Source organism: Punica granatum, chromosome 6 (genome assembly GCF_007655135.1).
Source record: "Punica granatum isolate Tunisia-2019 chromosome 6, ASM765513v2, whole genome shotgun sequence".
NCBI lineage: Eukaryota > Viridiplantae > Streptophyta > Magnoliopsida > Myrtales > Lythraceae > Punica > Punica granatum.
The window spans coordinates 26499664-26511176 of record NC_045132.1 but is presented as its reverse complement, the minus strand read 5'-3'; the positions used below and the strand labels follow the sequence as shown (position 1 = coordinate 26511176).

Sequence of the window (11513 nt, the reverse complement as noted above, 5' to 3'; positions counted from 1 at the left end):
AAGGAATGACGGTGCAATGAAATAGAAGAATTACAGAAATCATTGTTTACCTAATAAACATTGCCTGGAATCGTATTCTTCACCCCGCTCTCCGGAAACAAAACCAAATTTGCGAACACAGAGACTCTTACTTCTAACTTGGATGTTTCGGTAGGCTCTTCCAGAGAAATTGGGTTTTCCCTTTTAATCAATGTATAGATTTGTGAATTATAAATATTCTACTTAATATGTACCATTACGAAATGTTCTTTTCTCAAAGATGGTTTATACTTTGATAAGAGTGGACCATTGTACACCTTATGCAAGGTTTACTAAATTACGCCGAGACAAAGGCATGTAAAAAGTTTCCATTATTTTCTTTTATATATACTGTTAGATATATATTTGTTTTCATAATAAAACGCAAATTGATAAACATACAAAGATTTGTACGTATATAGATATGTATGTGTTTAAATTTTCAAAATTGTACCTAGTATATCATAGCGAATTATGCTTTCACGATATTCTAAGTACAGTATTGAGACAGTCAAAGAGTGCGCCTCGTGTTAAATCCAAGCCCCGGCATGGGATTCCTGGCCAATTTGTCCAATTTAAACCCGAGTATATGGAAGTCATGGCTAGTTTATCATCCACACTAGATTGGATTCCACAATTTATCTATTCAAGTTTTCAAATTTGAGATAGATCCAGTCGCTCGGTGAAAAATTTACTTGTATGCATGTACGTTTCGAGATCAAAGTTCCATCCTAAGCCCTTTATTATTACTAACATATTTCATAATCAATAATCATTAAGCTGCTTATAACCCCATATATATATATATATATATATATATACACTAGGGAGGAGTACGAAAGGCACAGGCAACACATGCATGGAGAAAGACAGCTCACTGCTTGAGTCAATAGGCAAATTGGTCCCTGAGATTTGAACGTTACATTAATTTAATTCTTGACTTTTTTTTACATCAATTTAATCCCTCAGTTTTCATGGTTACATCAATATGGTCCTCCATATAAGAGATTATATCATGGGGGTTCCTTGGGCACATCAATTGGATCCAAAGACAATGACAGTTTTCATGACTGACGCCGTTAGGCGGCAGTTAACTACCACATGGACCAATTTGATGTAACGTAAACCAAAAATGATGTAGTGAGGGGTACTTTTCAATTAGTTATTTCAATTTGGTCATTAATGTCTTATATCCAAAGGATCAAAATTAGGCTAAATGATCAATCTGATGTAACGCTGGATCTGTTTGATGTAGTATTTTCCATGTCTTAACGAAGTTAGCAACAATATTGGACGGAAATAATTTGAAGGATCAAATTGATGGTGCATAAGATCAAATTGATGTAGCAGAAGGACCATAATAATTGAACATTGTAACTTGAGGGACCTGCATGATGTGATTGGATCCATATTGATGTAATCATGAAAATTTGAGGACCTAATTGATATATTAATGACTAAATTAATGTAAATTTCAAAATTGAGGGACTCAATTGATGTAAAAAAAGTTACGAATTGGATTGATGTTATATCCGAATACGAGGGACCAAATTATTTATTCACTCCTCTAAAATTCACCACAAGTTTCAAGCAGCTTGAGCATATATGTGATTTTAAAATCACACTTTAATTTAATTTTATCAAAAATAAAACAAAATAACTCATACAAAGTTAAATGGTGGGTCCCATTTATACAATTTTTTTTTCACAACAAAACAAAATAACTCGTACAAAATCAAATGGTGAGCCGCATACATAACCATTTATACAACTCTTTTTTAAAATTAAAATCTAATTTTAAAATGTTACTTACAAACCAAACGCACTTTTAGACTCTCATCGTAAATCTACGCCTTTGTCTTGGTCAACATAGAAAATTATCCCAATATATATTACTATGTCGGATTAAAATATCATGTCATTAATTTTATACGATTGCTTATATCCGTTCCACTTGTTTTCGTTAAGGTTGCGTTTGGTTTAATAGTAGGATTTTAAAATCAGATTTTGATTTTGATTTTGAGTGGTATAAATGGGGCCCACCTTTGACTTTGTATGTGTTATGTTATTTTGTTGTGAAAAAAATGGTATAAATAGGGCCCACTCTTTGACTTTGTATGAATTATTTTGTTTTGTAGTGGGTAGAGTTAAGTTAGAATTGTGATTTTAAAATACCATCTTGAAACCAAACAGACGCTAAACTTTTACCGTTAAATACATACTATAAATATATTTGTGTCATGTTACTCTATCATCTCATAGTTTCTGTTGACCTATACATTACTAAAAAATCATTTTTATTTATTTTTTCTTCTACATGGTAAAAATTTACATCTATTTATTTTGATGAACTAATAAATTAAGAAAAAATAGATCGGGAGAGTTTTACTCTCTAATGTATCGATTCAACTCAAATTAAATTTAATACAAACTTGTTATGCATCCGCATATCGGGATAAAAAAAAAAGGCGATGAGAGGGGAGTGAAAAGAAGTCAAACCATTACTATTCCACTTAAAAAAATAAAAAATCATACCATTACCATTTCCAACCGTGAATGAAATAGGCACATCCAAACAGAGATCGGCCACGTGGCGAGGTAGCTGCACAGATCACGGGTCCATGTGGCGCATTAAGCAAGCGGATAACTCATTTTTTTACCTACGCGCGAGAGTAAGTCGAGGAGACCCGGCAGAAAATGTACGGCCCGTAGGATTCCTTCCCTCGCTCCGCTGGCTTTTCTTTACCCAGTAAATAAATACCCCCTCGCCCGCTTCACTGCTTTCCCTCTTCCTTTCTTCCCCACCGCACCCCGATCTCTGCCCATTTTGTTCTCTGCAACGACAGAAGGAAGAAGAATCAGACCGCCATTAGAAGAGGGAGCAAGAGAGGTTCAAATGGAGAGTGGAGCTGGAATTGCGAGGGTGGATCTGGACGGGAGGCCCATCAGGCCGCTGACGATATGCATGATCGGCGCCGGCGGCTTCATCGGCTCGCACCTGTGCGAGAAGCTGATGGCGGAGACGCCGCACAAGGTGCTGGCCCTGGACGTCTACAGCGACAAGATCAAGCACCTCCTCGAGCCGAGCACGCTCCCTTGCCCTTGGGCAGGTCGCATACAGTTCCACCGCCTCAACATCAAGCACGACTCCCGCCTCGAAGGCCTCATCAAGATGTCGGATCTGGTAAGCTTCCCTCCCCTCCGCTCCCTCGCCTTCTCTGTGCGATTCCCGCCGCTCTTGTTTTCCTGAAGCCGTTTGGATAATGCGGCGCATCTCTTGGATTGTTTGAGCGGACTAGCGTTGCCATTTGAATTTTCGAGGTTTCACGATGTGAATTGGTGGGAAATATCTTTTGATTCTTGCATTTTCGTGGAGTTCCTCACGTGGTAAGATGTGATTTTGTGCTTAATCATGGTCTTCTTTGTCACGCAGACGATTAATCTTGCTGCGATCTGCACGCCTGCGGATTATAATACGCGTCCTCTGGACACAATCTACAGTAACTTCATCGATGCACTGCCTGTGGTACGTAATTTTGTCTCCGTGGTCTGTGTTTTCCCGAGATTTGGTTAAAGATTTGGCGCTGAAAGTGATGGAATCCTATTTGCCTAATGATTGAAGTTGATGTCCTTTTCAGGTGAAGTATTGTTCGGAGAATGGCAAGCGTCTCATTCACTTCTCTACTTGTGAAGTATATGGGAAAACCATTGGTAGCTTTCTCCCAAGGGATCACCCTCTTCGCCAGGTGAGGCTTTTTCCTGTCTCAATTCCTATCCTGTCATTATCTTTCTCATTTTTCTTTTCAGTTCTTGTTGACATTGTTCCTGCAATCTTCTCCTGTCTTCTTTATGAAGTGAAAATTGAGGTGGTCAGGCTCTTTCTTTGACTTACTGGCTACGTTGATAGTATCTATTACATGTTGATGTATAATCTGTTATTATTGCTCCACCTCCTGAGTGTCTCGACGAAATTGTTCAATCTTCCTTGGAATTGAATCCCATACCATTGAAATAAGCTTCATGGATTATTACGAGTGACTTTTCTGGCTGCCACTCTTCCCCCCCAACCCCCTTCCAGATTGACCTTCTTGAACTTGGCGATATGAATCAATTGAAGATATTATTTAGCCAAGGAAGGATTTCGAGTATAGGGGACGTTGTTTCTAAATCAGAGAAGATAATCTGGTTTTTCACACGCTTGACTTTCTTGGGGTATACTTCCCTTTAATTGTTTGGCTGTATATAGTACAAATGCGATGGGAGGTCCAAAATTGAACTGCTCAACTAGTTTGAGCTATTATAAGCATCTGATTAGAAAGGCGGTAGGAGGCTTTGTGTAATGGAATATTACTGAAGATTTCGAGTCATTCCTCTTCACTATCTTGCAATTATGATGCTAGTTTCTTGCCAATGGCTTGCCTTAATTTTCATTTGTCTGTAGTAAGGTATATGACTCTGCTTTTCCGTTGTAACAGGATCCTAAATATTATGTCCTTAAAGAAGATGAATCGCCCTGCATATTTGGCTCGATTGAAAAGCAGAGGTGGTCCTATGCTTGTGCAAAGCAGTTGATTGAGAGGCTCATTTATGGTTAGTGTTTTCCCTATCTTGCTAATTCAGACAAAGTACGTAACTGGGTTCCTCTAATATATATTTTTTTCCCCTGCTGGTCACAGCCGAGGGGGCAGAGAATGGCCTTGAGTTTACAATCGTGAGACCTTTCAACTGGATTGGACCCAGGATGGACTTTATACCTGGTATTGATGGTCCAAATGAGGGTGTTCCTCGTGTACTAGCATGCTTCAGTAACGTAAGTGATTTGTTGCTGTCAACCCTGAGCTATTTTTTCCCTCTCCATCACTTCCGCTTTTTTGTTCACCTAATATGTTATATCCTTTTCTTTATTTTAGGCTCTCCTGCGTCATCAGCCCCTCAAACTTGTTGATGGTGGCCAATCTCAACGGACCTTTGTTTACATAAAGGATGCCATTGAAGCCGTTCTGCTGATGATTGTGAGTTTTTTTGTTCTTGTCTAAACTTGGTAACCGCTGTCAAATGCTGTTGCTGAGGACTTGAATTTCCTTTTTCAGGAAAACCCTGCCAGGGCAAATGGTCATATTTTTAATGTTGGCAATCCCAACAATGAAGTTACAGTCAGGCAGCTTGCTGAAATGATGACTCAGGTGAGGAGTTTCATTTTGACAATCTCAGTCGCTTGAGATGAATTTTGAATCCTTGCTGCTGGATTCAAGGGTTATGTTTCTCATCCTACAGGTGTACGCAAAGGTTAGTGGAGAGGCAGCTTTAGAAGAGCCTACAGTTGACGTGAGCTCGAAAGAGTTTTATGGTGAGGGATACGATGATAGTGATAAGAGAATACCTGACATGACCATTATCAACAGGCAACTAGGTATGCCATCTTGATGCTTGATCTCGTGTTGTTTGAATTTGGAGTTTCATCTCTTAAAAAGTGTTATCACAAGTTAAGAATGATCTCTACTACCAGGTTGGGACCCCAAGACATCTCTGTGGGACTTGCTGGAGTCGACCCTTACCTATCAGCACAGGACATATGCTGAGGCTATCAAGCAGACACTATCAAAGCCTATCGCATCAAGCTAATGAGCTGGATTTGCAGAAACTCGTCGGGTTGATATAGACCAGCCATTTGAATTGTCGGTCCTCTCATATTCCTTTTCTGATGAAGTTGGAAGTATCTAAGTGGTGGATTTGATTCTGCGATGCACTACATTCTTTTGCCTTTCTGCTGCCACAGTGTCTGTAGCTTCGAGCATCTTCATTTGGGTTGTAGCACAAGACTCGCTGAGGAATCATATCATATTGTTGTAACTCTTGTTTCTGAGCTTTCGGCTGTGGGGCATATAGTACAGGGGCAGCAACTGTATCAGTTGGCCAAGAGAACGTTGTTATCTTTCGTTCACTTGTAATATTTCTTTTTATCCATTAAAGGATGAATCATTCATTTACATCAATGGGTACGTACGAGCTGTCTTCCTCTGTGATCTGTAGAGTTTGTCATTCAGATTAAGGGGAAATGTAAATTGTTTCAGTTGGATCTGCTCATGATCGAACTCGATCTGCGTCCTCTCTTTGACTGGCTTGCTTCGTGATGGATAATTTTAGTTCCGTGAGGGAGTCTTGAGTGTTATACGTTGGCTTCCTATTCAGTTCTTTTGATTCTTCCTCTCAACTTTTGCGGCACAGGAAAGATTCCCATCCTGTGTAGGGCCTCATCTGTCTACTTTCTTGATGGAATCCCAATTCTCTCCTCTTTTGCATATCCTATCAAGGGATATGCATATGAATTTGGCACAGGGGCATGTAAGTTCTCCGAAGGTTTTATTCGGATGTGTCCAATGAACTGCCCTTGTCAGTGCATCAATGTCCCGTGACTCTGTCGAAATTAATCTGCAAGCCATCGGAGGAAAAAATTTGGAGTAGTTTCTGCAGTTCAGCTTGAATCCTTGTTCACGTTTGAGATTACAATCGTATCATAAGTTGGCCGATGCAATGACCCCATGGAATGGAAGCCTCGGGCCGGCATCACTGCAAGTAACCAACACATTCAACTGAGAACACATATAATGGGCATTGGGACCCACACTGGCTTTTCCTAATCTTTTCCTTTTTTTTTTTCAACCTCCGACCGCGGGCTTCTCAATGAAATTCCTGTCCTCTCCCGGTTGGAGGCACCCCACGATTACCCCCCCTTCACCCTTTCAACTGAAAAGCACAGGTGACAGGACTCTCTCTCTCTCTCTCTCTCTGTCTAGTCTCCGGCCGGCTCAAAGCCTACACCGTCTCCCGACCACCTCTTCTGACCGGCTCCGTGTAGCTTTTATAACACTCAACACACCCACTCTGTAATCATTACACCCTATCCCCGCGCATAATTAAGTCCCTCGTCGCCTTCCCATTTACTGCCATTTCCCTCCCTGCTCCCACTCCCCTTTTTCTCCTCTTTTTCCCGATTTCTCCGGGTTCGGCATTGTGATCCGTGCTCTAATTGAGCTCTGGCAAGACAAAAGGCATGGATCGGCACACGAGGAGAGGACACCACCGGTGATGGCGATGATGATGATGATGTGGGGGGTGTGTGGATTTCGGATTATAGTATTAAAGGGTCCGTGGTGGTGGTGTCGCTGATCGGTGTTGTGGGGGAGGGCTGGTGCTGTCGACTGATGTGAGCTGTAAAGGAAGCCCCACCCTCCGACCACAATTGACGCTGTTTGGACTCTTCCCCCTCACATTTGAAAGCACAAACTATAATAATATCTCCCCCAAAAAAAAAACAGAAAAAGAAAAGGAGTTCTTTGATATAATTTCTGGGCTTACCTTACTCTGCCATCACAATTGCGGTTGAGGTGGGGGGTTGTTGAACTCCCACAGCCCTACTCTATTGAACGGTGGAGTGAATAACAAGTCTTCAGCTCAGCTCCTGTCCGGAGGTCGGCAGCTATGCCTCCTCCTGCCGGCAAGGTCTCCGGGCTCCATCGTGAAGGCGATGACTGGTACTCTTTTTCACTCTCTCTGAAAATTACGATGCTTTGCTTCCCGGCTGTGAGAGCACCAACTGGAGTGCTGTTTTTGTTTTTGTTTTTTTTTTTTTTTTGGTTGGGGGTGAGAGGTCCCATTTCGTGTACCGTTGAACCTAAATTTTCGGTTAATGTTGATTTTCTCTGGCAATCTGTGTTTCGACTCCGTATGTGGAAGTATTCATTTTGGATGGTGTGATTTCGATAGCCGAACCCGATTGGTGTCTGATTGTCTCAACATCATATTCGCTGGGTTAATCATCTCTAGGCTTGAACTTGGACTCCCGCTGCTAGGCACAGTTCAGAATCTAGTAATCCTTAGGTTCGGTTTGTCCTGTTTGGTTTTTCGAATTACATAATATTTTGTTTCGAGTTTTTCGAGTTTTGGAGGATAGAAATTGGTTTCCTGGGAGTTCTGTTTAAATCCATTTGAGTTTTGATGCCGAGAGCCTTCATGGGTTATGCAGGTACTGCAATTCAGCTTTGCCGAGTGATGTCACCGTCATCGTGGATGGAGTGAACTTCCATCTTCACAAGGTATACCCAATCCGAGTCCCGTTCTTTCTCGGTAGATTGCTTAAGTTTGCGCGTGCTGGTCATTTTCTGACTGACTACTGAGTGATGATATAATCTTTGAGCTGAATTTTGGACAATGGAAGATTTGAGCAAATTTTGTGACAAATGTGGTTGGTTTTCGTGTTCCAGTTTCCTCTCATATCAAAGTGCGGGATGATAGCCCGCAAATATGAAGAATCTAAGAGCACCCAAGAGAAGACTTTCACTGTAAACCTCGAAGGTTTGCCTGGAGGGCCTGACTCCTTCCTGATCGTGGTCAAGTTCTGCTATGTGATGAGGTTTGATTTGACTCCAAGAAACATAGTTCCAGTCTATTGTGCAGCAGACTTCCTCAAAATGACAGATGAGTATGGAGAAGGAAACCTTTTGTCTGAGTGTGAGAGCTATTTTCACAAACATGTTCTGAAAAACTGGAAGGACTGTATACTTGCTCTTCAAGGCGCTGAACCCGTAATTGCTACAGCCGAGAAACTCCAAATTGTCGGCAAATGTTTGGATGCGATCTCGATTATGGTGTGCACGGACCCAAGCCTCTTTGGATGGCCTATGATGATGTATGGGAGGCTTCAGAGCCCAGGTGGAAGCATACTATGGAACGGGATAAACACAGGAGCGAGGATACGAAGCTCAGACTCTGACTGGTGGGTCGAGGACATCTCGTATCTCAATGTGGCCCTGTTTGAGAGGCTTATAAAGGCTATGGCAGCAAGAGGTATTAGGGAAGAGAATCTCGCTAATGCGGTCATGTATTATGCCAGGAAGTACTTGCCTGGTCTAGGACGGTGGCCCACTGGGCCGAGCGGGAAAGCTCGAACTGTCACCAGTTTTAGCCTGGTCCCACTTACAGTAGACCAGCGGGTACTATTGGAGAGCATTGTGAGGCTTCTCCCTAACAAGAAGGGGAAATCATATTGTCGATTCCTCTTGGGACTTCTCCGAGTTGCTTCTATTCTGGATGTTGATCGGGCGTGCAAGGACTCGTTGGAGAGGGCAGTGGGGATGCAGTTGGAACTGGCAACCCTTGAGGGTCTTCTCATTCCGTCTTATAGCTCAGATTCTGACACCTTGTATGACACTGACACTGTCGAACGAATCGTCCATTATTTTGTATCCTTGGAATCGAACGCAACATCTTTCTCTCCATCATCATGTGACATGGAAGTGTCTCCTTCTTCCGGGCCATTAACGGAAGTCGCAAAGTTGATTGATGCTTACTTAGCTGAGGTCGCTTCTGATGTGAATCTGAAGCCTCATAAGATCCGTTATCTTGCCGAGGCTCTTCCTGAATCATCTAGAACTTTGCACGACGGACTTTATAGGGCTGTCGATATCTATTTCAAGGTATGAATCTTTGTTATGGAATGATCGAGTTAAGAGCCTTTGCAATTGTGAACATTAATCTATGGTGTTGTTGCAGGCACACCCTTGGCTCTCTGACAAAGAGAAGGAAGAACTCTGCAACATCATTGACTATCAGAAGCTCTCAATCGATGCTTGTGCGCACGCTTCACAAAATAACCGATTACCCCTCAGGGTCGTCCTTCAGGTCCTCTTCTTCGAGCAGATGCAGTTGAGAACAGCCTTAGCAGGCTGTCTCCATATCCTAGACACTGAAAGTGGGACTCAGGCAGGTGCCATTGTCCCAAGTGACATGGCAGGTCAAATAGTCCAGAGAGACGGGTGGGTCTCGGTGGTTCGGGAGAACCAAGTCCTGAAGGTTGATATGGAGAAAATGAGGTCCCGGGTGGGAGAGCTTGAGGAAGAATTCAGTAGGATAAAGCAAGAGATGAAGCGGGTTACAAAGTCTCATAGTTCCCTCAGTTCACCTCATTTGGTTCAAAAAATTGGGTGCAAGCTTCTCCCCGGACCATCAGATGCTCATCAAGCAGAAAAACCCGGGGCTGGTGGGTCCAGCGCTCCGAGGATTTCAGATGAGCGAGGCCGTCCTTCTCATCATTCAAGACACAGGAAGAGCTTCTCACTGTTTTCATAGCCAATGCAAGCCTTTCATTTTTTATGGTGTTGTCGTGTTGGAAAGAAGGCAGTAAGGGCAGGAGCCACAATCAAGGCTGACGGCGGCTTCTTCTCTTACTGGCTCGAGTCAGGTTTTTCCGCTGATCTGCTTCATTTAGATTTCTACTGATCTCGAAAGTCTACATAGAAATGGCGATTGCAATACATAGTACACTCGATTTTTCTTGTGTGCGTCTGTACATCTTACTATCGGGTTTACACCTGTACAGTTCACTTGGCGAAGATGTCGATGCTCTTGAACTGTAAGTTCTTGACAGCAATAGAGAAACCTGTTAAAGTGGATTTCATTGTTCGGCTCTTCAATCTTCGCGTCTGCTTTGAGTACATTGACAGGGGATTTCCATGTCCGGAGTAGGACTGCATTTCATAGGATCATGTTCCAAATTCCCGGTTCAAGTTCGGTTCTCGGTGGCGTTTTTCCTGCACATCGATGTCGTTGCAGAGTCGGCAATGACCAGAAATTAAAGGAAAATGAAAGGGAAAAAAAGGTAAGAAAAAGAGAAAAAGACACGATCCGATCTGTGCAATGATGAATGTGATAAATACCTTTCTGACATAATTCTGCCCCTCAAAGAATTATAACCCAACCCAATTGGCATTTAACTAATTATTAAATTAATTAAAAAATTATAATTAGTACAGGGCTGACAACAGAGTTATCGTACGTTTATTTACAAAATTAAATTGAACTTAACCTAATATTACTTTATTTTTCATTTTTTTTCGAATTCTCTCTCATACTTTTTTTATATATTATTATAATTAATTTTTTAATATTAAATTCTTTTAACTATTCAACATTTTTTTTTCTAAATTCGTCGACACAATCATTACCCTTTTATTTTCTTCTTTAAATTTTTTCACATACTTTTCCAAACAACTTTTGTATTTACTTTTTGAATAAAACTAAATCAAATTAAATCAAACTTAAATTCATTATCAAACACAATTAAAGTAATCTTACGTATCGAAATATTGAGGGTGCGTTTGGATTCAGAGTTAAAGTGATTTTGATTTTGATTTTGATTTTGATTGTGTAAAAAGACAAATGAGATGTGATTATAAATTTGACTTGAGAAACGTGTGTTTTTGTTGTGTAGTGTGTTGAGTTAAAGTTAAAGTTAAAATTTTTGACTTGAGAAATGTGTGTTTTTATTGTGTAGTGTGTTGAGTTAAAGTTAATGTTAAAATTAAATTTTTTTATTCTTGAATCCAAACATGTTCTAAGTAATCTTAATTTTTACTTTCGATAACCACGAAGAATAATAAAATAGGAGTTGAAAGTTGAAACTCACCAAAAACATATCGTATCACCGTAAGTAGATACGA

At 41.1% G+C, this 11513-nt stretch overlaps 2 protein-coding genes across 2 annotated transcripts; both read left to right on the top strand.

Moving 5' to 3' along the window:
• Positions 1-2754: 2754 nt before the first annotated feature.
• Positions 2755-6088, top strand: LOC116210793 (UDP-D-apiose/UDP-D-xylose synthase 2-like). The gene is made up of 9 exons (XM_031544848.1): positions 2755-3202; positions 3452-3544; positions 3657-3764; positions 4494-4608; positions 4695-4828; positions 4929-5030; positions 5109-5201; positions 5293-5428; positions 5525-6088. The coding sequence occupies exons 1-9, from the start codon at positions 2915-2917 to the stop codon at positions 5638-5640; spliced, it is 1185 nt and encodes a 394-aa protein (XP_031400708.1). The 5' UTR covers positions 2755-2914; the 3' UTR covers positions 5641-6088.
• Positions 6089-6707: 619 nt separating this feature from the next.
• Positions 6708-10471, top strand: LOC116210792 (BTB/POZ domain-containing protein At3g44820). Its single transcript, XM_031544847.1, has 4 exons — positions 6708-7550; positions 8042-8111; positions 8280-9491; positions 9568-10471. The coding sequence occupies exons 1-4, from the start codon at positions 7498-7500 to the stop codon at positions 10141-10143; spliced, it is 1911 nt and encodes a 636-aa protein (XP_031400707.1). The 5' UTR covers positions 6708-7497; the 3' UTR covers positions 10144-10471.
• The last annotated feature ends 1042 nt before the right edge of the window (positions 10472-11513 follow it).

Bases quoted from the DNA above. Each gene is read 5' to 3' on its own strand.
- LOC116210792 (XM_031544847.1), top strand. From the start codon at position 7,498: ATGCCTCCTCCTGCCGGCAAGGTCTCCGGGCTCCATCGTGAAGGCGAT. The intron at 7,551-8,041 runs GTACTCTTTTTC...TGGGTTATGCAG, and splicing joins CATCGTGAAGGCGATGACTG to GTACTGCAATTCAGCTTTGC. The intron at 8,112-8,279 runs GTATACCCAATC...TTCGTGTTCCAG, and splicing joins TGAACTTCCATCTTCACAAG to TTTCCTCTCATATCAAAGTG.
- LOC116210793 (XM_031544848.1), top strand. From the start codon at position 2,915: ATGGAGAGTGGAGCTGGAATTGCGAGGGTGGATCTGGACGGGAGGCCC. The intron at 3,203-3,451 runs GTAAGCTTCCCT...TTTGTCACGCAG, and splicing joins TCATCAAGATGTCGGATCTG to ACGATTAATCTTGCTGCGAT. The intron at 5,031-5,108 runs GTGAGTTTTTTT...TTCCTTTTTCAG, and splicing joins AAGCCGTTCTGCTGATGATT to GAAAACCCTGCCAGGGCAAA.